Source organism: Neocloeon triangulifer, unplaced genomic scaffold (assembly GCF_031216515.1).
Source record: "Neocloeon triangulifer isolate White Clay Creek 2 clone unplaced genomic scaffold, ASM3121651v1 ptg000003l, whole genome shotgun sequence".
NCBI lineage: Eukaryota > Metazoa > Arthropoda > Insecta > Ephemeroptera > Baetidae > Neocloeon > Neocloeon triangulifer.
The window spans coordinates 6,617,060-6,643,403 of record NW_026775546.1 but is presented as its reverse complement, the minus strand read 5'-3'; the positions used below and the strand labels follow the sequence as shown (position 1 = coordinate 6,643,403).

The 26,344-nt window shown below is 38.0% G+C and overlaps 5 protein-coding genes across 11 annotated transcripts; 2 read left to right on the top strand and 3 right to left on the bottom strand.

Annotated features, from left to right (window-relative positions):
* Window positions 1–159: 159 nt before the first annotated feature.
* LOC132193158 (cyclin-dependent kinase 1-like) lies at window positions 160–1,797 on the top strand. Its single transcript, XM_059613601.1, has 7 exons — window positions 160–258; window positions 389–450; window positions 499–655; window positions 710–836; window positions 898–1,220; window positions 1,269–1,410; window positions 1,475–1,797. The coding sequence occupies exons 2-7, from the start codon at window positions 414–416 to the stop codon at window positions 1,580–1,582; spliced, it is 894 nt and encodes a 297-aa protein (XP_059469584.1). The 5' UTR covers window positions 160–258; window positions 389–413; the 3' UTR covers window positions 1,583–1,797.
* Window positions 1,787–17,464, bottom strand: LOC132193155 (uncharacterized). Of its 4 annotated transcripts, none has more exons than XM_059613596.1 (12): window positions 17,284–17,464; window positions 16,483–16,668; window positions 10,828–11,109; window positions 9,061–10,183; window positions 8,842–9,004; window positions 8,513–8,626; window positions 4,340–4,598; window positions 4,179–4,283; window positions 3,904–4,044; window positions 3,765–3,835; window positions 3,641–3,656; window positions 2,901–3,048 (listed from the first exon to the last, which is right to left on the bottom strand). In XM_059613596.1, exons 2-12 carry the CDS (start codon window positions 16,645–16,647, stop codon window positions 3,037–3,039), a joined length of 2,451 nt encoding a protein of 816 aa, XP_059469579.1. In that variant the 5' UTR covers window positions 16,648–16,668; window positions 17,284–17,464; the 3' UTR covers window positions 2,901–3,036. The 4 variants fall into 4 exon arrangements, 3 of the variants coding, with proteins under 3 accessions (XP_059469577.1, XP_059469578.1, XP_059469579.1); XR_009441411.1 differs by having other exon boundaries at window positions 2,983–3,048; window positions 3,641–3,712; XM_059613594.1 differs by lacking the exon at window positions 3,641–3,656 and having other exon boundaries at window positions 1,787–3,048; window positions 17,284–17,462.
* A 68-nt stretch (window positions 17,465–17,532) lies between these two features.
* LOC132193160 (large ribosomal subunit protein eL24) lies at window positions 17,533–18,665 on the top strand. The gene is made up of 5 exons (XM_059613604.1): window positions 17,533–17,614; window positions 17,739–17,814; window positions 17,876–17,961; window positions 18,020–18,181; window positions 18,404–18,665. The coding sequence occupies exons 1-5, from the start codon at window positions 17,610–17,612 to the stop codon at window positions 18,537–18,539; spliced, it is 465 nt and encodes a 154-aa protein (XP_059469587.1). The 5' UTR covers window positions 17,533–17,609; the 3' UTR covers window positions 18,540–18,665.
* A 7-nt stretch (window positions 18,666–18,672) lies between these two features.
* LOC132193159 (follicle cell protein 3C-1) lies at window positions 18,673–19,463 on the bottom strand. 2 transcript variants are annotated; one of them, XM_059613602.1, is made up of 3 exons: window positions 19,319–19,463; window positions 18,967–19,228; window positions 18,673–18,912 (listed from the first exon to the last, which is right to left on the bottom strand). In XM_059613602.1, the coding sequence occupies exons 1-3, from the start codon at window positions 19,402–19,404 to the stop codon at window positions 18,742–18,744; spliced, it is 519 nt and encodes a 172-aa protein (XP_059469585.1). In that variant the 5' UTR covers window positions 19,405–19,463; the 3' UTR covers window positions 18,673–18,741. The 2 variants fall into 2 exon arrangements, with proteins under 2 accessions (XP_059469585.1, XP_059469586.1); XM_059613603.1 differs by having other exon boundaries at window positions 18,967–19,225; window positions 19,319–19,395.
* Window positions 19,464–19,625: 162 nt separating this feature from the next.
* LOC132193157 (uncharacterized) lies at window positions 19,626–25,441 on the bottom strand. Of its 3 annotated transcripts, none has more exons than XM_059613599.1 (15): window positions 25,093–25,441; window positions 24,895–24,957; window positions 24,766–24,824; window positions 24,228–24,314; window positions 23,919–24,172; window positions 23,499–23,604; window positions 23,393–23,426; window positions 23,201–23,332; window positions 23,060–23,146; window positions 22,873–22,999; window positions 22,534–22,574; window positions 22,374–22,482; window positions 20,317–20,574; window positions 20,114–20,265; window positions 19,626–20,052 (listed from the first exon to the last, which is right to left on the bottom strand). In XM_059613599.1, exons 1-15 carry the CDS (start codon window positions 25,228–25,230, stop codon window positions 19,930–19,932), a joined length of 1,770 nt encoding a protein of 589 aa, XP_059469582.1. In that variant the 5' UTR covers window positions 25,231–25,441; the 3' UTR covers window positions 19,626–19,929. The 3 variants fall into 3 exon arrangements, with proteins under 3 accessions (XP_059469582.1, XP_059469580.1, XP_059469581.1); XM_059613597.1 differs by having other exon boundaries at window positions 19,627–20,052; window positions 23,499–23,602; window positions 23,881–24,172; XM_059613598.1 differs by having other exon boundaries at window positions 19,629–20,052; window positions 22,879–22,999; window positions 23,499–23,602; window positions 23,881–24,172; window positions 25,093–25,440.
* Window positions 25,442–26,344: the final 903 nt, after the last annotated feature.

Sequence of the window (26,344 nt, the reverse complement as noted above, 5' to 3'; positions counted from 1 at the left end):
TTCATCCCGCTAAAATAATTTAAAAAATTTTAAATCCCATTGGTCAAATTCAGCCAAGAGGAATCAATTTCGGCTTGAATCTCGCGCTCTTATTGGCTTTTTCTAGTTCTGACACTTTACCCGCGTGTTGAAGCCGCGAATCCGACTGCTGATTCAAATTTTAGCGCGAACCTTGGTCTGTTCGTCTGGTTTGTGAGATCAAAGGCTGTCCACTGCGATCTGCAGTGAATTTTGCAGATTTTGAGGCTAGTCTGGACGGTAAGGTCAAAAATTATATAAAATGTGAACTACTTAATCTTTTCCGCTGGAGTTTTGGCCTTCAAAATGCCCAAAATTTCGTTTACAGCGTTTTAACAGCCTCTGATTTGACAGGACTTTTTCGTTTCAGCGGAGCCATTTGTTTGTAACAGGTGATGGAGAACTACGTCAGGCTTGAAAAACTTGGAGAAGGTTTATTTATTGTCACTTTTCAATTGAGGTTCTGATGAATTGTTCTAGGAACTTATGGGGTGGTGTACAAGGCCAAAAACAAGCTGACAAATGAAATTGTGGCCTTGAAGAAAATAAGGTCGGAAGGTGACGACGAAGGTCTGCCGGCCACCGCCATCAGGGAAATTTCTTTGTTAAAAGAACTTGTGCATCCCTATATTGTGACGTAATTATGATTTTATAGTGTTTGCGAAAGGAAATAATTGTCTCTTTTACCTAGATTGCATGATGTTCTCATGGAGGAATCGTTGCTTCACCTGGTTTTTGAACACATGAGCATGGATTTGCGAAAATACGTTGACACGAAAGAAATGACCTCTGCCAAAATCAAATCTTTTCTGTACCAGGTTAAGAATCAACGTGCAGAATTAAGCCAAGAAATTTTATCTAAAAAGTGAACCTTTGCAGATGCTTGTTGCTATGCTCTTCTGTCACAAGAGGAGAGTATTGCACAGAGATCTGAAGCCCCAGAACCTGCTGGTCAGCCACGATGGACGGATCGTCAAGATTGCCGACTTTGGGCTGGGACGAGCTTTTGGAGTTCCACTCAGGGCATACACTCACGAGGTTGTTACTCTGTGGTACAGGGCTCCAGAAATTTTGCTTGGCAGCCAGAGATACTCCTGCCCGGTGGACATTTGGTCTATAGCATGTATTTTTGCCGAGATGGTGAACAAACGTCCACTCTTCCAAGGTGACTCAGAGATTGACCAAATTTTCCGCATCTTTAGGTAACAAACATCTGATCAATTTTATTCAATAATGAAAATAAAATGTAGGATTCTACAAACTCCGACGGAAGAAATTTGGCCAGGTGTCAGTGAGCTGCCTGATTATAAGGATTCTTTCCCTCAGTGGCACCAGAACAACCTGAAATCTGCTGTCCCGACCCTTGATCACAATGGATTGGATATTATGCAGGTAATTTCTCCGCCAGCTTATTTTCTAAGGATTTTTCTTATTTAAACAAATATCTTACAATTAGAAAATGCTCATTTACCACCCTGCTGAGAGGATGTCTGCTAAAGAGGCTGTCAAGCACCCCTATTTTGATGGACTAGACAAAAATTCTCTGCCTGCCATTGCTGACTGAAAGAGTTATACCCTTGCTCATCCTGTCTTTACTCTATTCCAATGTTCTTGTGTTCTCTTCATTGCCCTTTAAACAATTATAATTAATGCTTACAGATTAACTCTATCTCATTGATACTTGTAACCATATCTAAAAATTAATCATCCCTGAAGAAATTACCATACTCAAAGTATTTACGAAGAAAATAAAAGCTAGCTAATTATTATTTAATGAAATACCAGTTTTTATTCAGATTCTCTCAATCAACATTGTGTAGGTTTAAAAATCAACAGGGGCACATTTTCACACTACAACGTTATTTTAGTTATATCAGTAAGATGAACAGAAGTGGTCAATAAAAATACTGTTTGATTGAAAATTATCAAAAAGATCAAGTGGTCCAACTCAGTTTTCATATGAACGAATATAACATAATTCGCATGACATTTTTCTTATTAGAAATCAGGTGTGACTAGAGGGAAACCATTGAACTGATCCTCTCAACAATAAGTTAATAATGTTACTTACTGGCTCACAGCCCATGCAAAATTAAAACAATCATTGTGCGAGTTAAAAAATAATTAGGATTGGTCACGTCACGTTACAAATAAAAATTCAACATTCACTTTCCGAACACTTCATCTACACTTGGATTTCGTATTTTGTTACATTTCTAGATTTAAGTTTTATTATCTTGAAGGAATCTCATTTTGCAAGAGAATTATTCATGATCGTTATAGATAAATTATACATTGAATCTAAAGTAGCGGTAAAATGGATAATCAATACTGGAAGATCAAAGTGGAATGGTCTCAAGTTAAAATAAATTTTCAATCAAAATTATTACCGGAATTAAGTACAGCCGTTTGTAATAGGGCTGAAATATCAAATATAATTTCTTCAAGGGAAGGAAAGAGAGTCGAAAGTACCAACATTCTGTCCTAAAAGTTAAAACCAAGTTAGCCAAATAGCAAATTAACCATATCATTTTAGTAAAACAAATATTATGATCCTAATACATGAAAGATTTACTAAATGATTTACAGCACCCATGATAACTCTCTTTCCACGCTTAAGAAAATTCGAAATTAAATTCGTAAACTTTTCATCACATTTCGAGGCCTTATCTTGCAGCAAACTAAATAAATATTTCATTTTATCCTTGAGATGTGTGTGCAATAGCAAAGAGAGGTGCGTCTGGTTTCTTTAAACTTTCCTCTGACTAATCACACGTTGCAATTTATTCCCTGCTCAGCACCACAATCAACAGATCGGACAATTTTATAAAATGCCATGTGCAGGGTCACAAGTTGACTTTTCTCTGGGGAATGGATTTTGGTATTGGAATGCTGCTACTAGAGGTTCGAAGAAGCATCTCATTTGATGCGCTTTTTACGTTGTCGTTATTGTTGAGGGCAAGAATCGGCTTCTGCAGCTTTGGGCCGTCAAACGCCAACTTCTCCTGTTTGAGGTTCTCAGTCGAAGTGCTGAAATTTAATTGACATTAATCAAAACGAAAAGGACTTTGAAATGTGCATTACAAATATTTACACCTAAAGTTGCGGAGTGTGTTTGAGTGAGGAAAAAATAATGTGATGACAGACGTTGATAAATGGACGGAATGGAAAATAAAAAAGGTTTTTCTACTTTTCTAGAGCTGTCTGCAAAATTAATAAAACAGTCATAGATAGATATAGCATGATAGTTCACTGAGAAATTTGCCATTTGAAATAAATTATGTATTTAGCTGCGTAATCTGGCCAAAAGCAGAGAGTGAAGCAGAGCGATACTTTTGCAAAAGGAAAAAGCAGACCAATTAAAAAAAACAGTGCAGCTTTTAAAACTTACCCTATAGGTCTGCTTTGTCACCGTTAATCAAAATGCAGCGGTTAAAAATTATTCAATCAGAATCTTTTTACAAGAAGTATCAAGAAAAAAAGTGTTTGATGGGCTCTTGAAAAGGAATGTACCTAATGCTCGATTTGTCAAATGAGTGATTTAATAGGTTAGATGAGCCCACAACAAAACATGCACTCCAGTGAGAGCTGCCATTCCTAGAATGGCGTCTGTATTGCGTACCTGTCCTATCCTGAAGCTTCAATCAGCAGCAAAATGGAGGGAAAATCGCAGGTTAGTTTTTTTGTTTACATACTGGGTTAATGCATTATGTAAATTTTGTCAAGCGTCTTGAAAATTTAATTACCTGACTAGGGGGCCACTTCCATCAACAGGGGTGCTGTGTGACATTGTTGAGCCCATGGAGACGGGTCGAATCTAAAAGGAAAAAATCAACGAGATAAGTTTTAGATGAATAATAAGTATTAAATATTTAATGTACACACCCTTTCAGTTTGAGTGGCAACATTTGCCTTCTCAGCTGCATTGTCTGGAGCGCCCTCGACTCCACTGTATTTTGTCATTTGCTGTTGCAATAGGGAAATAGTCCTGTCTTTCTCGGTAAGCTGCTGTTTTAAGAAAATGACCTGCAAAGATTCAAACAAAAATCTTTAATAAAAAACATTGTTAACATGTTTATTCCACAATTAATAAGGTTTTTAATTTATATTCATACGACTTGAGTAGAATAAACAACAATAATAATAATTCAGAAACTTACTTGGCGCCTGAGATCTACATTCTCCTCCTCGGCAGTGCCATTCACATGATGCTCCTCCTTGTCAAAGCCATCGCTGTTGGCCAAATTGTAGTACATGCCACTTATCTGGAAGAAACAAAAATATGAAATATAGAGTTAAAAAAAGATCTTAATAAACTTACACTTAGTGAGGAGTCAAAGGGATTTCTGACATCCGCGTCTTGCAGGGTGCGCTTCAGCTTAAGTAAACCAGTCTTGAGGGAGAGGATGTCCTGAAGGATATTTTGGCCGGCCATCCATTCGCCATCGATTGAGCTCACTGATGAGCGAGGCGGCCTCAGGGGTGAGTTGTAAGATTGCCGGCCAACCTCCGAGTTGCTGGACGCCCTCGACCGCAGCGACGGCGGCGTCTGCTGGTGCGCCACTGGCTGCCCGCCACATCTGCAAATTTTCGGAAACAAAAAAATTAACTTCAAAAAAATTAAGAGGCAACAACACCATAAAAGAAAATTTAGGGGATTTTACAATAAAAATGAATGAATTAAAACTTAATTCAATATTCTGCACATGAATGGACATTTAACTATCTCCCATCCTTCCATGATTGGGGAATATTTTTAAAAAATAACAGCTGACAAATTTCTTATTATTTGATCCACCACAACAAGGATGCGACAACGACCGGGGAGAACGCAGCCATTGATTTCTCACGGCAGTGGTTTTGCGTGGTGAAGGCACAAGTAAAAAAAATTGCCGCGAGCAAGCTGAATAAAAAACCGCAGGCGAAAATTATCAATTTCATATATGACGCGGTCAACGTGATGTGGTGAGAAAATGAGGCTGCGAGAAATTGAAACGATTCAAAACAACAAACTTGTCCAGTGTAGTATGTTTCAGATTCCGGTTTTCATAACTTGGTTGAAAAATTTTATTCAAGTTTTAAGATGTTTTTTATCCATTCAAAAATTAATCTGCTCTCATGGAGAGAATAAAAAACTTTAACGTGCTTTTATTATTAGTTTTAATGAATGCCGAAGATTTTCTTGAAAGTTGCGTGCACTTTTAATTAAGGAAATGCCAGAGTAAATTTTCAAGGCCAACTTCCTGCAATCAGTTTTTGCATCTGCCTGCTGGAGAACAGGATGCAACGGAATCATCAAATCTTTGCGTGGAAAGCGAGTCGATAATTTTATATAATGAAATTGTCAGTCGATTCGCGCGTGTTGAGTTGTGAACTTTGAACCGGTGCACGACCTCCTCTCTAACTAATCGCGAGAAGAGAAAAGAGGAAGAAACGAGCCAAGGATGATGACGAACGAGCAGAGTGCGAGACAAAGGCACAAAAACCCACCGCGCTCCGCTGAGCAAGAAGCTACCGCCTGTGCACCTGCAGCCTTTTTACTGCTGGTGCCGCCAGAATAATTTCCCTGGCTGCAGATTAAAATTCTTTCCTGCTGCTACGCTAATGCTCTCAAAATTTACGGCCCGCGCACACCTCAAAATTAGGAAAATTGCGTGTTGAGTCCGGTAATTTTCACAATTGCCAGAGCCTCATTATATTTTGGTGCGCTCTGTTTGAATGAAACAAAAAAAGTGGTCATTTATAAGAAAAAATCTCGGCTTTAATTTTTTAGTCAAGTTACCCAAATTCTTGAAAATTAGATAATAAACGTCTTAAATAAATCTCAGACTTGTTTAATGTCTAAAGTTGACTAAATAATAATAAATATATGAAATATGAAATATATCTTAAATAATTGCTTCATATGAAAATTTTGTATCTATTTATGAATTTATATTAATAATTAGTGAGATTTTTTTTTATTGTAAATAATAAATTATCTCTATGATATTTTTGAACTTGAAACTAATATTTATAGCTTTGGACAAAAGAACCGCAGCCTTGGGTCAAGATTATTTGCGGCCGCGGAAAAACGTCGAACAATAATGCGATTAGCACCGAAGTGATTGGCCAAGTTGGTTTGCTGAGAGGGCGAACAATCGCCCAAATGCTCCACTTTGTTTACCAGCCTGTTTATTGCGCGTATCGTTTACTGTCAGTCCGGACAGTTGGAGCAATTGCATTCGCCGCCCACTGCAAAAGTGGCAGGCGTGCGACCTCAACCGAGTGTATAACAGTTAAATCCTCCCACAATTTGTTTCCAACAAAGAATGCTGACGGCTGAATAAATGATTTCTCCCAGGATAAATTTATGAAGTGCGCTTGGTAATTAAAACGAGACTTTTTCGCGGAGTCAAGAGACCTTATCGACAAGGAACGCGCGTCAGATGCGGAGATAGGCGGCCTATCAGTGACAGAATCGATTTAGAACCGAGTGCTGTGCTGACAGAGGAATGAGTCATTCGTTTGATCGCGTTGCAAAACAGTCGAGAGTGAATCAAGCAATTTAGCGGAAATTAAAACAATTTTAATCAGATTCGGAGATAAAAGGCGGTTTTCATCTTAAAATCAACCAAGCTAATCTGGAATAATATGATTAATAAGAATTTAAATATATGCGAATTTTAATCTATATGAAGAGATAAACGGAACAAATTATTTGTCGTACTAAAATCCAAAAATTGATATTTTCCATAGTCAATCATTTTTTTCTCCCTTTCTTGTCAGCTAACTTACAACAGCCCCAGAGACAAGGACATATCAGAAGCCATATATAAACTCATTGCCAGTGGAAGGATTTGAAGGCGTCAAACAATTTTTTTATGTAATTTTTACCGGGGGAGGCTGGACTGCAGTCTGGCGCCATTGACCACCCCGTTGGGAGGTGGCACCCTTCTGGGTATCCCTCTACCGCTGGAAGCCACTGTGGAGGTCTGCTGCCCATGCACCGCGAGAAACGACACTTCTACGGCTACGGCTCGCCCGCGACTGCTCTAAGTGCATCGAGTGAATTTTGCTCTCTCGGACGCGAGACCCCTTCTACCCGCGCACGCCGTGTTGTGTTGAAAAAAAGCGAGCGACCATAAACACGCTCTTTTCCCACACTGAACACATGGCCGACCTTCTCTCGAGTTTTGACTTGGGCCAAGTGTTGTATGGATATGGCTCGTTGTATTTCGCACAAATATTCCAGGAATTTTGTGAATTTGAATAAGAATTTTATTTTCCAAAAATGACAGCATTTTATTATGGCAATAAATTTTTAGTTTTTTAGTGGAAATATTGCAAAAAAAATTTAAACTATACTAAATATAATAACGATTTTCTTCATTTCCATGATCATCTCCTTGAGTGTCAACTTCTTCAAACAAATATGAAATATAAAGTTTAATAAAATTGTAATATTTTGCTTTCTTTACTATAATAACATCAATAAAATTTTTTAAGTAGGTTAATACAAATTTGATGATGATCATTAAGAGAGAAGTCGTGTCATTTATGTTAATAAAAACATTTATTTTTTTCCACAGTTGCTCTTTTACAATAGTCTCAATCTCAGATTTCTTTACGCAAATTTGAATAAAATTTGAAAATAACCGTGGCGAGCCCAATTCATATTTTCTGCAATCAAGTATATTTCCGTGATTTCAGCTAAATAAGGAAGTTCACAAAACAAATTGAATTTCATAATCTGATCTTCACTTCCATACTTTCTGATTTCAAGCGCAATGGACGAGCAACCGTGATCCACTGCGTTTTGCCGAGTGAGTCTCAATAATAAATAGCTTTCACTCTCCGCAAGAAGTCAGCCTTGGAGAAATCCACTCGTGCTTCGCCACATGGCGTTTGAATTTGGCAACAATTAAAAAAACGCACTGTTTGCCTAAATTCAATATGAAAAAATTGGTTTCAGCGCCCATGAATTCAACAGAGACTCAATCAACAGTACGCCGATTTGCTATTCAAGGGAATTGTTTGGGATGCAGTTTTAATGACTTTCCGCGGTTAGTTAGCGGTTAATTTTCACGCTTTCGTAGAAAAAAAAATATGCTAGACTTACGAATTTCCCATCGCCGACGGCTGACAACAATGCTATTCGCACAACCGCGCTTGATGACACATACATGCACTGCCACACATGCGAGCAGAGGCAGGCGAACTGGCACGCTGCTGCTTTGTGACCTCACTGCAGCCGCTCGGCCTACACAAATTTTGATTCCCCGCGCCGATTGCGGCAATGGAATTCACGAAGGCGTATTCCATCTGTCGAGAGCTATTCCGAATTTTTTTTCTACATTTCGTGACTTGGTGGCAAATTGTACTCGACCACATTTTACGAGCTAATTAGAGCTCGCACGGTGTTTTTTTTTTATGTCACAAGAGAGACAATGAAAATAAATAATGAGGAGCAACTAAAAACGCAATATGACTAATTGCTAGACTGTAGACTCACCCAATGCTGTTGAGACTAGTGACAGATCCGAGCATCACATTCCACTTGTTGATTATTTCTTCTGAGCCTGTTATTCCCGAACCCATTTCTGCTAGACGGCTGATGCTGACATTTCTAAAAAAAAATCAGGAAAAAATCAGAATAAAAAATTGATTCCATTACTGCAAACAGAGACAAAACTGAATGTTTTGATATTTTCCCCTAATTGAACTCTATTGGCAATTTATGATGAAAGTAATATAAATATTTTAAAATGTATTAATATTAAGTTCCAAGTGCAATTTATAAAATTAAAAAAAAAAATCAGTTAGATTGATTCAAATATTCACCTTGATGCAACACTATCTTCAAAATCCAGCATTAAATCATCAGAGGTAATACTTTCGCAGGGCGACAGGGTGCCAGTTGAGTTAGAGCGAATTCGGCGTGGTGTTGAATTAAAAGTACGGACAGGACTAGCTTGTGCTTCTCGACCGCCTTCTTCGCAACCAACTAGGAATTTCACAATTTTTATAATTATTTTAAATTACATATCAAAAACTGTCTACCTTGAATTGATGGAGGGGCGTCCAGAACCAAAGTGGACAAGTCTTGTGGAGGCGTGTTTTCATTTTCATTTGTGACCGACTCTTCGATATTATAGGTTTGCTCCTCTCCATTCAAAGTAATCTCCCCCATGAAAGTTGTGTCGTCCTTGTTAAACTGGGCCTCAGTTTCCTCTTCCTCCTCGCCATCAATGCAGTCTCCCTCATCTACTATATAATCCGTATCATCGTAATTGTTGTCATCAAAAGTCAACCCAGGCTGGTCTGCAATTTCATCATCTATGAGGAAGTTATCATCCGAGCCGTTGGACAACTGCGAGAGACTCGATCCAGACTTCTTTTTCTTCTGCTTTCCGTTTGGCTCAGACGAGGTGCTAGAAATGCTGCTGATCAAACTGTCTCCTGACTTGTCTGTGACGTTGTCTGGAAATTCAATCTGCTGCTCCTCGATGCCCTCGCTGTAGCTGCCACTGGACGAAACCTCGTCAGCAGCCGTTTCGGTCCACACAGGTATAGGGTAAGCCGGTGGCATTTTTTCTGAAAAGTTTTCATCAATGCAGGCCTTTTCTTCTCTCTCCTCCTCATCGAAGTCCTCTGAAATTGCAGTCGGCGCCCTCAACTCGTATCTTTCCCTCAGGTCAGTGGGCGAGTCGTCAGTGGCGCTCAAAGTGCCAATGCCGGAGGATTGGGATTTTCCCGAACCTGGTGACGAATCCGAGCTTTGGTTGACCATCATTTGGTTGGCCTCGGTTTTGGCTGACTTAGTGTTCGGGGGCCGCACCACAGGCTTGGCCACTACAGGCTTTGCGATGTTAGCTCCATTTTTCTTACCAGCAGAGGGTTGTTTCAATCCTTGCTGCTGCTTGGTTTTGGAGGAGGTTGCCTTTGGGCCCGGCAGTCGCGATTTGTGCTCCTTCGGTTTGGGTAGCAACGACTGCGGGGATTTGTTGACTTTGTTGACCTGCGCCGGTGGGTTGGTGGCGGTCACCGCCAGGGTGGACCTGTTGTTTTCCTCGAGTTTAGGTGCAGGCTCGTAATTCGCGTTGGTTGTCGTCGAATGTGAATGAGAATGGGGGACAGGATTGCAGTTGCCATCCATGCGGGAAGGTGAGTTATTTGTTACGATCTGCAAAAGAAATTAAAATTATTAGGAGAATTCATACATAATAATCATACTTTGGGAATTTTGCTTCTGACTGGCATTGTTGGTTCAAAAATTGAAAACTGGCTGAAATTTACATGTCCGCCTTGCATTTGACTTATCAGTGAATGTGTGTGATAACTTTTTATCAGAACTCAAAACAAAGCACATTTAACTGCTGTGATTTTGCCACCATTTTTAAATCGACCAATGAGACTAAAACAATACTGAATTAGTAAACAGATGAAAATTGCAAACAATTGTGTACATTTCAAACTGCAAAATATAATTAGCATACATCATTGCTTGAGGTCATCTTAATGGTAATAAAATTTCAATAAATAAAAATTACCAGCTTTAAAATTGTGGGGTAAAAACTTTACTAAATATCGTAAATTTCAACCTCAAATATTTAATTAACTTTCAGACCTTTTCAATGATTTTAAACTAAACCAAAGAAAAAAAAATCACTTAAATAATTTGGAATGCACACTAATGACACTGTACTTTGTATTAATAAAAAAATAGCTGCAAAATTGACGATTTGGACCATAGCCAGTTATGAATGGGAATCAATAATGAACACATCTGCAGAGAATAGGAAAATATCTTTCCGTCCCAATTCTAACCTGTGCATTAATGTTATTGAGGACGGCAGTGGCCCGCGGGCCAAGCTGGAATCCGAATCTGTTGGCCACGGGTGACGGCTTTGGTTTCGGCTCTGTGGGAGGTGTCGGTGGCACATGATGAGGTGAGCAATGGTATGAAGAGGTGGACACCGGCGCAGCCGGCGCCATGTCGGGCGCGGCGCGGCGCCTGAAGCCAAACGCAGTGAGCTGCATTGACGCGGCGCTTGCCACCCTGCTGTAGGGAGTTTTTCGAGATTGCGGAACGTTACAAGCTCGATCGGCCTGAAACAGAAAAAAAATTGCAAATAAATTTCAATTGTAGTAAAATGGCTGAAAAAAAACTAAAGGCTGCTCTTGTGTTAGAGCTGGGTATCGATTTTGGGGAGTAAACGGAGCGAGGCAATTCGCCTTGGCGGCGGCAAAGGGCATCAAATGGAAATGCCCGCCCTGCCCTTAGTAAATGTTCGAGGCGACAAGTTGTCTGTGTGCGATACAAAGAGCAATGGTGGTGCTCGCAATGAATGACTCAGAGGCTTTGATTGGTGCTGAAAATGGGTCGACGGAGTGCGATTTGATGAGTATTGAATGCGTAGCAGCGCATGAAATAAATCGGCGAGCACGTTTTAAGTGTCTCTACCGACGAAACGTGTTGGAATCGTAAATTAAAAATACATCAACAAGGCCATATTTGAGAAAACATATATTTGAGAATAAAATGAAAAATATGAGCTCAATGCTAATTTTAAAAATTTAAAAAAATATAATTTAATGAGGATGATCTAAAAGATTTAATTTTTATATAAGTAAAATAACTATAAATATTAATCACGTCCTTGAGTGCTCAAGAAAAAGGGTGCATTATGACGAGAGCTTCTCAATGATTAAAAAAATATCAATCTTATTTTTGTAATTTCTCCGCAGAAGAACTAATCAACTAAATAAACAGTATTAGGAATCAAACCAATGTTTTTGGAATAAGAACCTTTTTCGAAACCAGCTGATGTATCTACATCAGGTCTGAAAGATGTTCTTCCAGGTTCTAGCAAATCAGAAAGTTATGTACGATTTTTTTTTAATTTATAAAAAGCGGTTAATTATACAAATGTCCAAAACAAAAATAAAAAATTAATGAAATTCAAACTGCTTTCAGAGATAATTAAATAAATGTTAATTTTAAGAATATGGAATTTTCTTAATAGTTTTTAAAATAATATCTAATGCAAATAAGCTAGGATTTTTAATGAATTGTATCTTGTAATTTTCAATTGAAATTTGTTGCAGTTAACTTGTCCTTGGTACTGCTGCATTAATATAATTAAAGGTCAAATAACCCAGCAGATATCCATATATACAAACAAATGGTGAACAGATCGATAGCTTCCGAATCAAAGTTGCAAAACAAACAAACCGTCCCCAAAATTGCAAAATACCTCCCCTTACAGCAGGTCTGCCCTGGAAATTGAGCAAATTCCGAAAAATTCGCTCTTGTCAGCCCGTCAGTGATTCGTGAACTGCGCCTTTGCAATTGCACGAAGGGCTGTGGCACAATGGCGCACCGAGGGTGACTTTTGCTGGGGGTAGGCCCGAACGCGGGCCAGCTGACTTACGTTTGCGGCCGCCGTGGCCAGCAGCACGCTTGTGTAGTCCATGAGTAATTAGCTGAGAGTAATTCGGTCGCGAATCGCGGTGTTTCGGTGTTGTCTTTTCGGCGGGCCGATTTCGCAGCGGCACTGGCGAATCTTCGCCTCGCTAAGTCGATCGACGGCGCACTGTCACGTGACCCCCCGGAGAACCCTCTCCAGGTGGATCAATAGCGGGCGGGCCGAGGGCGCAGAATCGGCGGTGGCGGCGGCGCTCCGGCCTGCATTTTGCGACGGGAGATGTGAATGCATGTCGCTCGGTGCTCACTCTGGAGCGGCGGTGACGTAACCAGCACCAAATCGCCCCTCGCACATAACATTAGACGTAGTTGGGTGAATGGGTAATTAGTCGATCTAGCAAGGGCCCACACGACTGCGGCCAAGCGGAAAATCACGCGACTCGAGAGATAAAAGAACAATTTTCAAAAATCACATAAAAATATTTATGAAACGAAAATTGTAATTTATTTTGTAATAATAATTTTCAGTAAAATCAATGCTCATCAAGGACATCTGCATAATTTTTGTACAAAATATTAAAGTAGACGAAAATACGTGCAAATTTTAATATTTTCAAATGATATCAAAAAACGTTTCACAATGATATTCTCACTTCTCAAATAATGAAATAATTGAAGTCATAATTTAAATTTAACATGATACCAAATTTTGCCACTTTTCCAGCTTCAAAATTAATCTCCAAATAGCTAAAATTGGCCATGGTAAATAATAGAAAAAATAATTGTGCAATATAAAACTTTTTAAAAATATTTAATTTTTATTTATTTCAAGTAAAAAATAAATGAAAAATATTGGATTAATAAACAATTGTTTAAGATAAACTCCTAATTCATGGAATAAATTAAAAACAAATTGCAAATTTGGAAAAAAAAATATCAAGACAAAAACGTTAAAATTGAAATATTTTCAATAACATTCAGCTAAATAGAATTTGATTATTAATTTATAGGATGACTTTAGGCCAAATAACCATAAAGTAATGCCCTCTAGGGAAGGATTTTCCCGCAGAAGCTCGGCAAGAAAATTGACGTCACACGTGCATTTATGCAAGATCAATACCTGGGAGGAAAAGTGTCCGAAAATAAGCTTTTGATGGCCAGACGGACAACGTTCTTCCGTGGCTGATGTCGGGTGACTGAATAATTAATACGAACGCCAGAGATTGATCAGACAGTCGCCACTGCACGCCGTGTCGTAAGAGTTAAATACCGCAGGTGTGACTATTGTGTTCAAACCGAACTGGATCAATCTCTCAAGAGAGGAGTAACGAAATGAGAAAGCTTTGGAAATGACAAGGATGTGATTATTTACATAAAAAAACCAACAATATTTTGCAGTAAATAATTCAATGAAGTTGTCGAGAAACAAAAAATTTCTGAAAAAATTAATTAAATACATTTTAATTAAAAAAATAGCAAATTATGTATTAATTTAGTGCGATAGTCAATGATGAGAGATTACAGAGGGTGCTGTTGTGTAAACGAGTGGGGCGATTTGGTGCTAATTTTTGTGCCGACTTGAAAATTAAATCGCAAACCTTGACGGCGTGAGAGAATTAAAGACGCGGACTGCGCAACCGAGTTCACCGAGCACTGAGAAAACACTGCAAGACACTCAATCCGCGAGTCGAGCTGGCGAGCGAGCACACACGCGAGTGGTATCACCACCTTTGCTGATACATTAGAAATGAGCGAATTTACAAATAAGGCGGCGATCTTTCCGTCCTTATTTGGACAAGACGCAAACATGTGCGAGAGTTTCAAAACAGAAAAGAAAGCCGGAAGGCGTTTTGTTCGTGGACCGTCTCGCCGTTTGATGCTGGGATGAAAGCCTGTTCCGCGAAGGGCGGGAAGATTCACAAGAGAGGTCTTGACGAGAGTTTAGCATGTTAAAATACGTGGCGAGAATTTAAAAGGCGGCCTGTTTGTACAGCACAGGCAGTAAAACGAGAGGATTTATGGCGGATATATGAATTTTCATGCGCGCCGTCAAGACGGTATTGTTTTGAATTTTAGGTCAAACGACAGATGTGCTGCCAAACGTTTGCGAAACTCATTAGGGAAAATTTTCTGCAAAGCGAATTTCAATGAAAGCTCATTACCTTATTTTTCAATATAACAAATTAGAGCCTGAATTAGTTTAAAATGAAATTATGTATCAATAGATCTAAAAATCTGGAAAAAAGGTGAAAGCGCTAAAATGAAAAACAAATCAACATTTTAACTCTTCATTTATTTAAAAATTTAAAATCTTAAAAATTACGTTTGTTTTGATTTTTTTAGATATCCATGTGTTTCTTAAAAGTATTATTAAAATTATTAAAAATGAGCAAGACTGTTGAATATTGGGGGTGATTTCTAATTTAAATCTTTTAATTAGCCAAGTGAATTAATTTTTAAATATTTTGCATTTTTCCCAGACTTTATTTTTTAAACTTATTAAATACATTTTGCCAACACGTCTTAGCGTGCAGTTTTTCTTCTTCCAGTTGCAATATTATGCATAACGAGGCAAATTGTATTTACCTTGATATCAAGTTTTCTCTGGACAATAAAATTAAAGAAAAATAAAAATAATATACCGCCTGTGTAATTCAAACAAATCGTTCTTAATTTATAAGAAACAAGCAGACAAATTGTTACAGATTTTGACATCCCAGCAGGTGAGCTAAATTTGATACCGATTCATTTATGTTAAAATTGCCTCCGGCCTTGCTCTCGTGTAAGCTAAACGGCTTTGGGATTACGTGCACTTGAGTGTTGTTGTGACTGTGAGGTAAAAAGTGCACAAGTTTGATCGGCGGCATCGCTAAACAAGGTCTTGACGTACTGTCACTTTTTCCTTCAACAGGCATTCAAGTTGAAAACAACAAAATTTCGCATCAACTTTGCTCCCTTATTTTTATATTTGTTTCAACTCACGTCCAAATGTTTCAGTTTCTGTATCAACTTTAAAATAAATAAAAAGCTCTCCTTGAAAATTCTGCCGGGTTTGCAGAACAGCGAGGCAACGTTGATTGAATTCGCAATTTTTCCGCAAGGAGCTCGACTTGCTTTCGCGAACTAAAGAATTATATATACTTTATGTGCCTTGAAGGGAACATACCCGAGTTGGTACAACTTTAGAATTTCAAGCAACTGCAGAGCAAACATGTCTGCGGGTATATAAACTTGGCAAGTGAGTGCCAAACTGCAGCATCCGAACGATTGAACTCCCTCGCAATTCTGAATGAACTCAAAATGGCCTTGGGTTTCGCGTGAAATATGGGATCCTTTTCGCCAGGTTTCAACCTGTCTAGCAGGTTGCTGAGTGGGAAAGTCACCTGACTTTGTTAGAGGTCTTTCAAATAATTATTATGTAATAATAGGAATATGCAAAAACCAGTTTTGGGAGGAAAACAGAGTAAACTGCCTTGGCCACAGGAATTTTTTGAGCGTCCATTTAGCCAAAGTACCTTGATTTTGAATTAATTTGCGATTAAAATGATTTTTCACATGAATAAATTATGTTGAAGGGCGTTTCAAAAGTTTCATACAAAATACAGTGGGATTCATTGGGATTTCACTAAAATCATTTTAGTTAGAGCATTAGTGGTTAGAACCACAAAATGTTTGGTTCAATTAAACGCTTAACCAACTACAAAAAACTGAAACTACAATTAAAATAATGTTTATCATAAGTAAAAAATTTGCTTAGACTTTAAAAAAAAACAGTAATAGATTTAAATTATCATATTATGAATATTACTTGTTGCTTTCTAAATTATCATATTCTAAGTAGTCAAAATTAATCATTTTTAAAACAAACCAAATTTTTTTAATAAGTTATATTGAATTAAGTAACTTAAATAATTTTTGTCTAATGTTTAGCTCCAGACTAAAATTTAGTGAGACCTTTTCCTGTTTATTTATATTTCATTTTTTTTTTAAATTTATTCAAAGAGGGTGATATATTTAATAGGCTGAAAAATAGACAAAAATGAAAAATTACTTACAGGAATTTCATTGGACAGACTTTCCATACTGGCAAAGGCGCTGTAGATTTTCGCCTTGCTTTTCTTCTTCTTTTTCTTCGAGGGTTTCGCGGAGGCGACTGACTTGCAGTTGGACTGCTGCTGGGCCTTGACGGCAGCGGCCCTTTTAGACGTGCACCCGCCCATAGGTTAGCCTCCTCGGGTGGCCTGAAAGAAATCAAATTCGCAATGAATATTATAGCAAAACTAGCGAGAAGGAAGAACTGGACTCGGGCCAGTGACGGACTGCGAGTTGTTATTTTAATTTTTAATTCACCAACACCAACATATGCAGAGGGCGGTGTGCTTTAGGTAGATGACAAAACCGCAGACACTTTGAATGATGCTGATTCATTTGGGCAAACAATAAAAATACTGCAGTGCACAATAGAAAAGGTGCCGTAAAAATAGGAGCGGTCTGGGTTTTTCAATGTGGGTGGCATCCACGGATGCTGCGATTCGCAGCGCACCTACGATTATTCGGAGCAAATTAATTTAAAATTCAACCCCTGGGCGATGAGAATCGCACACTGACACGAGTGACACGTTTAAAATTCTTGTTTAATTAAATTAAACTCCCACACATAAAATAAATTTGCACGCAAGATCATCGTGAGGCGTCGCGGATTGCGTCAGGATCAAAAATAGTCGAGGAAATGCGAGACAGGCTTAATTATTGTGACATTTTTTGCACGCACTGCTGATTTCAGCTGATAACAGGAGAAAACATGCAGCTCCTCTGCATTCTTAATGAGATGTTTTTCGCACAGATGATACACGCACCTGCAGACATAGGCTCACAATTCCGGCATATCGATCGTGTTTTTCTTGCCACCGCTGACTGGGAAGAATTTGCACCTCCGGACGACGTACAATTCCACGATTCGCAAGACACCTTTTGTTTATACTTGCATCACTGGCAGTCGAACAAGATAACAGCAAGCCTCGTCTTCTGTCATTCCTTCAAGAAGTTTCAGCCCTAGTTCCAAAAACGGCCGCACAGATTAGCGCTGAAAAATCCATAAGAATGACGGCGCTCTTGTCGTCACTGATGCTGCCCTCTGTTGGTGATTTTAAAATTCATTCTTGTTGTTTGGCGATTTTCCATCATGAAGTAAGTGTGACACGTGAATTTTCGATTTAAATCTCAATTTATCGGCGCCATCGGCCGTCGTTCGGCAGCGATTTTTCTACCCACTTGTTCGGCAATGTCTAAAGTGCCCTTTTTCTCATTTCAGGATCGGTCTGTGCTCCTATTCTGGGTACAAAATCTACCCCGGCCATGGCAAGACCATGGTCAAAGCCGACGGAAAAGTAAGTTAAAATATTCAAATTTTTTTAATTTTTGACCTGAAATATTTGTCCTGGTCATCAGGTTTTCACCTTCCTCAATTCCAAGTGCGAGTCATCACAATTGATGAAGAGGAATCCCCGTAAGGTCACATGGACCGTGTTGTACAGGTATGTGTTTACATCTGGTGTGTGTTTACGTTTGACTAATTCAGTGACTTTCGTCCAGGCGGAAACACAAGAAGGGTCAGGAGGAGGAACAGACCAAGAAGAGAACCCGCAGAACGCAAAAGTTCCAGAGGGCCATCGTCGGTGCCTCTCTTTCTGATATTTTGGCCAAGAGGAACATGAAGCCTGAAGTCAGGAAAGCGCAGCGTGATCAGGCCATCAAGTGAGTTTCAAATTTTGAGCATTTCTATCCATGAATATTATTCAGAATTCCACCCGTAAAATATGGTAATTATTTAAAGACATGGAAACATTACGAGCATTTTCGGGTGTTCTTGAAGGACAATTTTAAACTAAGCAGCGCTTTTTTGGTTAAATTTTCGGCTTTTTTTAATGTAAATTTGTTTCTTTAAAGAGAGTAAATTATTTAAAAATGATTTCACAGGGCTGCCAAGGATCAGAAGAAGGCCCAGAAGGCCACCAAAAAGGCCACCGCCCCTCCCAAAGCGAAGCAAGCACCCAAGAGCAAGGCTGCCAAGCCCCAGCAAAAGGCTGCTCCCAGGGTCGGAGGAAAGCGATAAGGCAAATAATTATTATAAGAAAATCAAACGTGGGTTTCAAAATTAACAAAGGTTTGTACACGAACCCGACTGTACATTTCTCACTGGAAAATAAACTGGACATTTTGACGCCCATGTTAAAAATAATGAACTATTTTTATGAAAATACCGGAACTCTTTATTAAATAGCTTAATTATATAAAAATGCCTCCAGTCGATAATCTCAGCTTACAAGTTGCCCATTTCTGCATGTAAATGAGCGCCCGGAGTTCATTCTTGTTGGGTACCACCTATCTTCTTTGTTTTTGATGAAGAGATGGATTTTTTCTTGCATTATGTCTCTGTCCGAGTAGGCACAAAGCATCTGCGGTCCTTGCTGAATGTGCTTCATGGCCTGTAATGTGATATGTTTTTTATTGAGGGCAATTTTTTAAGAATTAATTCTCACCAAATCTATGCACTTTCTCGTACAAATTCTGCGACCCTTGATCCCGTCTGGAATGTCCTCGTCAAGAGTTTCTTCAATTGGGTAGCTGAAGATACTATTTTCTTCCTCCCCCATCCTGAGGGCAGCTCCTTTCTGGACGGTTTGGCTCTCGAGGAAAACTCCGCAAGTGCAAGGCACTTCATAATCATTGCCATTATTGGTCTCATACACTTGTTCGTACCGAGCTCCATACTGTGCCCAGTTTGGGCTTCGCACAGAACTGCTTTAAAATTAAATCACAATTAATTTTTTGTGGTTCAAGTTTTTAAATTCTGGATAGTTATTCAAGTTAAAGCTTGTCACTCAAACTTACCCGTTAGCTAGAGAGGCGACCGCCGCAGTAAAAACCAAAATCGTCACGCTTGTCATTTTTTTAGTTAACTGGCTGTACATCAGCATGACAGCTTTATATATTCTGCTCACATTTGCTGAGGTAGTTATTATTTGCGCAAATTACATTTGTTTTGGTCTACTGCTCTATATTCCAGTTTTAATCAAAGATGGCACAGATCTAGAAATTTTGCTGAAACGCTTTTAATATTCCTACGAATTTTCAAAATTTACTGATACTGCAATAAGTCATCGGGATAACCGTAAATTTGGAAAAGAAGACACATTTCTGAATGAAGATCACACTTGAAATCTTTATTTAATGCAGAGATCAATAATTTATAAACTTAAGTAAAAGCAAAGTCTGAAGCTATAGTATTTCTTAAAAATAATGTAATATTTAAAATGGCATCTTATTCCACAATTAAATGCTAAGGTGTCAGATCAGTACAAAAATTAAATGTGTACAAATAATTTGAAATTAGAAAATCTGGGCAATGTTTGATCGTCTAAGTAAAAAAATTTGGTTTCTTGATATTTCTTTCTAATATTAAAAAATATAATTGACACAATCGACAAGAGAAAAGTAGATTATTACATTCTTTCTGCTGAGGGTGACATTTTCAGTAAAGTTTCACCACTTGCTTTACCGCCACTGTACAACTTCAGAATTTCCTTGCTGTAAAAAGTCACCATGCCCTCAACACTTGGAAAAGCCTAGAAACGAATTTTAAAGATTTTAATTCTAAAAACTAATTATCAAAAATAATATATTGACCTGTTCATTTTCCTTGAGCTTTCCCAAAGCATACAAGTCGTCAGCCCTCTTTCGAATCGGAATGTGGTAAATTCTTCCCTTGTGCATCACACTCAGGGTATAGACAGCATCCTTTTGCGACGATTTCCGAATCAGGAAACATCCGTCAAGTCCTGATAAAAAGTTCAAGTAAAATTAAAAAAAAACGCATTCAAATTGCTTACCGCAATCCTCCAGCAATTGAATCGCCTGCAGCCTCTCGATGCTGAAGAACCAGGGAGCTTTTTTGAGACTGTTGGCCGCGTTGACCGGCAGATCGGGTGCCAACGAACTGGGGATGGATGGCGGGGAGTTCTGTGGCGGCAGTTCAGGCAAAGGTCGCTGTAGCTGGCTGGGTGAACCAAGCTGTTGAATCTTGTGCCGGGGCATTGCTGGAGACAAACTGAGAGTCGTAGGCACCTTCATGCTGGGTGGTATTTTTTCTGAAAATTAAATATTTGAAATGAGCATATATTAAAAAAATCTGTAAATTTCAAAACATTTGTCCCATTTGAAATGATAATAATGTTGGTTTAACATAATTTGTGATAAAATTAATAATATTTTTTCAAAGCTTTTGTATAGCAAAAGGATTAATTTTTAAATATCCCTTTATAGTATTTTTATAAGCCTAAAATTTGGAGCAAAAAATCAGTTAGTAGCAATGAAGAGCCGCTCGTTTACCCGGGACACTCCTCGGTCGTCCCACCATGACCACGTAATGCGATCGGTTGTCCTGCAGAGACATACTGCGCCGCAAGTTTGCAAGACACCGGCCACCCCCTGGCATATTCACGTAATAGGGACTCGCATTCTGCAAAAGCCGACTTGGGTCCTCGGCAGGTCGTTTCGCGATTTTGACGAATCTTTTACCGACGCACGCTGCACTTGCCATCATGTTTCAGAAAGACTGAGGGCATTTAAAAGAATTGGGAGCAAACTAGGGGGTGGCCACCGCGCGGGAGGTCTTTTTACGGGTGTATTTTAATCTTTCTAGCTGCTCCGTGGGAACTGCGTAAGAGCTTTAAATTTGTTATTTTCATTCAAACCTCTATCCGACATTAACAAAAAATGAAAGATAAAATTACTCAAATGTTTTATATAAGTAGGAGTTTTTAATATTTGCTAATTTAAAATAAGATGAAAATTTTCAACCAACAAAATAAATCACTTAAGTTGCGATCAAAATTTGCAGATCTATTGACAGAATTACGTTTGAAGGAAAATAATTAATAAAGAAAAAATTTGATTTTGTTTTTACATTAATTATTTTCCTTGAAAATTAATTCTGTCAATAGATCTTCTGCAAATTTTTTCGCTGCTTAAAATTTATCGGGGACCACCCCATCTGACGTCGATGAATTAATTTTTGGGCCAAATATAATTTTTTATTTTTTTAAATTTGAGCAAGAAAAAATCGCTTTATATAGAAGAAAAAAATCAACAATATGTTTTAAATATTTTTTTATCGCTTAAATATATTTTTAGTAATTTAGTAATTCAATTGTAGTCCATCTTACGAAAACATGCTCAGCAAAAATTAACAGGGCTCACCAATCACTGAACCCCCGTACTCCTCGTGTAGTTGCAAGAGTCTACGAATCATGTTTCTAATCTGCTCTTTGGCCGCGACCACCAAGTCGACGCTCTCGGAGCCAATCCTCTGCAGCAGGTTCAGAAACACCGAACTCGTAACCCTGATCCAGTAGCAGCAGCAGCACCCTGACTCCTGCTGAAATCCTCAAATTTTCTCAAACCGCTCCGAAAAGCGAGGACGGATATATTTCTCCGCTTACTGAGTCGGCGGTCTGATAAGAAATGCGGCTGCCGGAGGACGAGACGCGCCTCAGGTTGTTAAGCGAGGCGGCTGCAGGACCATTGCAGGCGTTGTTGCATCGCATGGCGTCGCATCTTCACAGCATCTCGAACCACACTGCCGAACCCTTCCTTTCCCTTTCGAAGACACGCGGAGAGAAAAAGAGGCCGAGCACACATGCGACTTGGCAAAAAACGACTCAAAAAAACAATTCAAGTCGAGGAATACGTGACAGCTGCGATATAATAGTCTCTCTCTGTCTCTCATTGCAACTCGCCGACCGACCTCGCTTATTTACTTCATAGACAAATGGTAACCATAAGTTGTCACATATGCGAGCAAGGAGAAAAAACTACCCAAGGATTTGATGACAATTCACTTTTCAAGAAAAATCTTAACAATATGCTTAAAAAAAAATGATATTACCGATGGCGGCAACGGGTGGTTTGGTATTGGTACTCCAACTTGAAACTGGCAATTTGCTTGGTGTTGTCCCAAATGCATTTCCACTTGTAGATGTCAGTCTTAAGACGTTCTACATATACGAAAAATATTAAAGAATATAGAATTAAAATATATTATTTACCGATATCGCTGTTCCGGGATCATTTGAATCAGGAATTTTGTCTGAAAACAGAAAAATTCATGATTAATTAATTTAAATTTCCAGTGTAGCGTGCAGCGTGTATTTGAGTACGAGTATTTGACTCCTCTGAAAGATACATTTTAGAAATTTTGTGCCAAATTGAAATAATTTGTTTTCAAGTGACTTAAGATAAAGCATGTAACTTAATTAAATTTATTTAAATTTTGTTATGTTACTGGTTTAGTATTTTTTCTGGGGAAGGGGGTGGTAAAAAGATTTGTTTAATTAAAGCTGCAGTATTATGGAATTATTTTGGGAACAAAAGAAAGATGGATTTACCCATACCGGTTGGAGGAAGTGGCAACGCTCTCCTGTTAATTAGCAGATTTCCAGGTGTCTGTCCAGAGGGTTGCTCATAGTCTTCATCATCATCATTCGAATTATTAGAACTAGTCCAACTGGAGCCCTGTTGAAAGCAAATGCCAGTGTATTTGTAGAGAAATTAATTAAGATAAAAATTTCAAACCGGTTTCATAGTATCTGAAATTTCGTGAATCTCTGACCTCTTATCTGGGAGGCTCAATTTTTTTGGCCTTGGGGGAAGCGCTGGCTCCTGTGCATTAAATTTTAAATTTTAAAAATCAAGGTCTCTTTAAAAAAAAATTACCACAGTCTTATTTCCCAAATAAGAACTTTGCATATTGGCAGGGGAGGACAATTTCCTGTTGTTTGGCAGTTTTTGGTTCATTTCAGTGTCATTGAGTGGGTCCAAATAGCAACCTTCTTCGTCCTCCTCATCCTAAGTTACAAAATAAAAATTGTAAATATTTAGTTCCCCACAAAATAATTTATTAAATACCATTGATGGTGGTGGAATGGCTCCCATAACAGTCCTAAAAAAATATATATAATAATAACAATAAGAAAAATCATTATACTGATTTTAAAAATCTCAATAACTAAACCTGTCTGGGGGGAGGGGAAGTGGATCGAAACATATCTTATTGCCCTGCCGTGGTCTTGCTGGAAGCTCTGGTTTATCTTGTTTTCGAGGTGGCAACGGACCAGGCTATATTGCAAAAGAGGATTTAATTATTTTAAAAAAGCACACTAAAATTAATTCAGCTGATGAAGCGCCAAAACGTAAAGAAGGTGTTTTGTATATTAATAAATTGGAAAGGAAGCCTATTATAAGTAAATTTTAAAATAATTTCATTGAATTATCATCAGCAGACTAGGTGTGGTAAAATTGATGTCAATTATTTTGCGTATCCAGCAAAAGCAACTTTTTACAAATTTAAGCCTAATGAAGCCACAATGATTGATGCACACACAATTTTAGCACACCTTCTCTTGAATGGGGTTCATCGTGACGTAACTTTCCTGTGTATCATGAAACGAATTGTTTCCGTACTCGGCTTCCTGCTCCTCAAAGTCCGAACCCCAGGACTCAGTGTCGTCATTGTAGTACTCCTCGCCTTGCTCTCTTTCAAAAGCAGGGTGCTCAGTATTGATATAGTCCACTTGCTCGTCCTCCTGATCCACTGGTTCCGGTGACCTCATGCGTCCTCGAGTTTGGGGTGGCGCCGGGAAGCGCTCGCGAGAGTAATAGGCCATTGATTGATCTTGCACTCGAAAACTTTCAAGACAATTTTTAGTTCTAATTTTAAAAATGTATTTAATTTATTATATACTCTTCAGTTTGCTGGCGATCACCCTTAATTGAGGATATATACTTTTCTGGCGTGCTCTTCAAGTCACTTACTAGTTGCGCTAGCAATCTAGATAAATATCCGAAACTTTAATATGATTCTTAATAATTACTTAACTAACAGAAAGATAATTTTAAGAAATCCGAAATAACAAAGAAAATAAGAAAAAAAATGTATAAAAATAAAAATTATATGGTGAAGCTTACAATTTTTTGTTACCACATGAACAAGGAATTTTAACAGGAACTATACAAGGAAAAACTTAAAATGATTGAATGGAAATTTTCATGCAAACTGACTCGGATGGTAACATATCCAATTTAAGAAAAATATTTTTTTTCGTCTGGCTAAAGAACACAAAAATTTTAAAAATGCAATAATTGAATAAAGGCGAAAGTGTTAGAACAGTTAGAATAATATTCAGATTTAAAAATATTAAATATGGAAAAAAATGTACATTAATGTATTTTTTTTTTTACTTCCAAAAATCAAAATTATGGTAATGTAGTTTCTCTCCTACCTCACTTTGTTCATGCCAATATCCTTTTTCAGAGTTGATAAACTGACGTCATTGGAATCCTAAACCAAAAACGCGTTTCTCAACAATGAACAAAAGAGCCAAGCCCATAATATGTAAATATACTCCTACCAGTAATGTTTTGCCGTCGAATGCCCTGTTCGATATCAAATTGCAGCAGTCTGATAAGTTGTTCTGCAAATTTAATCAGAATATAAATTCCCTGCATATTAAATATTTGATAAGGCGCCAGCGGGGCGCTTCGTTGAATTAAAACAAATAAGGCCCTATTAAAGGATTAAGCAAAGCGGTTTGAAAAATTGCAAATACCTCTTTTAAAAACCGAACTACGTCGTCTGTGTTCCACTGATTGATTTTTCCAATGAGTTCGGCTCGAATGCTGAAAATGCCCTTAGCCATTTTCCTGATAGCGACCAACTTCTGTTCCTCGTTTGACTTCTGCAGCATGTTGAACCTTTACCGACCGCACTACTTCCTTACTTATATAGATGTGGTTTCCGACGATAAAGCCTCAAATTTACATTCAAAATAATTCTTAAAAAGTTAACTCAATATATGAATATTTAGTTCCGGCCAGCTGATTTTTTTTCGACTAGCTCGACACTCTCACTACACTCGACTCATCCGTCTGATTATTTGCTTCGAGCAGACTTTCACCTCTAGTATAGTTTACTGGTGCGCCGCGCGCTAATACGTTGGGTCAGCATTCTCGTCGTAATTTGTATTCCAGTGGCGTGGCCGTGGATTCCGAGCATGATTTCACTCCAGACCAGAAGAGACGCGAGCACCATCAATTTTTATTAAAATTATTATTGTTGTGTTCGCTCGTCGCAGAAAGATGGAGCATATTATCTACGTTTTGTACTAACCATAAAATAAAGGTTTTTTATGAAAGCCCCAACTGTAAAGTTCTCTCAAATTTTTTTCACGAATTACCGAATTAGTATACAAGAAGATTTTGCATACTAACAAAAATTAAATGTTTTTTTCAATTGTTTTTAATTATTTTTATTTATTTTTGTACTTAACAGTTACAGAGCAGTTTGATAGAAAAATTAAAAAAAAAATTATTGGCTGACATGAGTATTAAAGATGAACTAACTGGGCTTAAATGATACTTTTGTTCTAAATTCGCTCCAAATTTCATGCTGACAGTAAAGAACTCAATTAATTTTGGCTTTCTGACTGAAAATATGTGAGCCTCTGGTGAAACTATATATATAGCGATGTATTTGAAGAACATTTTTTCGCACAAAAAAGACTTCCTTCATACTTTACAGGACTATACCTCATGCCATTATAAATTTTGGGACCATAGAGTTTTTTTTTTTTTTTTTTTATTTATGATTCAGTTTAAAAATTTGAATGGAGTTCTATGATAAAAAAAAAAAAAACTTAAAATTTTCCTACACTTTAATTTTAATGCGGATGATAAGCTGTATGCTTCTTTTGATTGTATGAAATTTTATTGCCTGGTTTAAAAGCGCAATTTCATAAACTCCTTTTTTAATTTTTTGCACCATAACGATGGATTTTTGTGAGAAAAAAAATATTAATAATT

What these genes read in the sequence shown, in the direction of transcription:
- LOC132193157 (XM_059613597.1), bottom strand. Translation starts at nt 25,230, where the DNA reads ATGCTGCAGAAGTCAAACGAGGAACAGAAGTTGGTCGCTATCAGGAAA. An exon ending in ATCCCGGAACAGCGATATCG is followed by an intron (nt 22,483 to 22,533) that starts GTAAATAATATA and finishes TCGTATATGTAG; the next exon opens with AACGTCTTAAGACTGACATC. An exon ending in ACCACCCGTTGCCGCCATCG is followed by an intron (nt 20,575 to 22,373) that starts GTAATATCATTT and finishes TTTAATTTTCAG; the next exon opens with AAAAAATACCACCCAGCATG.
- LOC132193158 (XM_059613601.1), top strand. Translation starts at nt 414, where the DNA reads ATGGAGAACTACGTCAGGCTTGAAAAACTTGGAGAAG. An exon ending in GTGCATCCCTATATTGTGAC is followed by an intron (nt 656 to 709) that starts GTAATTATGATT and finishes TCTTTTACCTAG; the next exon opens with ATTGCATGATGTTCTCATGG. An exon ending in TCAAATCTTTTCTGTACCAG is followed by an intron (nt 837 to 897) that starts GTTAAGAATCAA and finishes GAACCTTTGCAG; the next exon opens with ATGCTTGTTGCTATGCTCTT.
- LOC132193155 (XM_059613594.1), bottom strand. Translation starts at nt 16,647, where the DNA reads ATGGGCGGGTGCACGTCTAAAAGGGCCGCTGCCGTCAAGGCCCAGCAG. An exon ending in GTCTGTCCAATGAAATTCCT is followed by an intron (nt 11,110 to 16,482) that starts GTAAGTAATTTT and finishes TTTCTGTTTCAG; the next exon opens with GCCGATCGAGCTTGTAACGT. An exon ending in ATGTAGATCTCAGGCGCCAA is followed by an intron (nt 4,045 to 4,178) that starts GTAAGTTTCTGA and finishes GAATCTTTGCAG; the next exon opens with GTCATTTTCTTAAAACAGCA.
- LOC132193159 (XM_059613602.1), bottom strand. Translation starts at nt 19,404, where the DNA reads ATGCTGATGTACAGCCAGTTAACTAAAAAAATGACAAGCGTGACGATT. An exon ending in GTCGCCTCTCTAGCTAACGG is followed by an intron (nt 19,229 to 19,318) that starts GTAAGTTTGAGT and finishes TTAATTTTAAAG; the next exon opens with CAGTTCTGTGCGAAGCCCAA. An exon ending in CGAGAAAGTGCATAGATTTG is followed by an intron (nt 18,913 to 18,966) that starts GTGAGAATTAAT and finishes ATCACATTACAG; the next exon opens with GCCATGAAGCACATTCAGCA.
- LOC132193160 (XM_059613604.1), top strand. An exon ending in TGGTCAAAGCCGACGGAAAA is followed by an intron (nt 17,815 to 17,875) that starts GTAAGTTAAAAT and finishes CCTGGTCATCAG; the next exon opens with GTTTTCACCTTCCTCAATTC. An exon ending in CAGCGTGATCAGGCCATCAA is followed by an intron (nt 18,182 to 18,403) that starts GTGAGTTTCAAA and finishes ATGATTTCACAG; the next exon opens with GGCTGCCAAGGATCAGAAGA.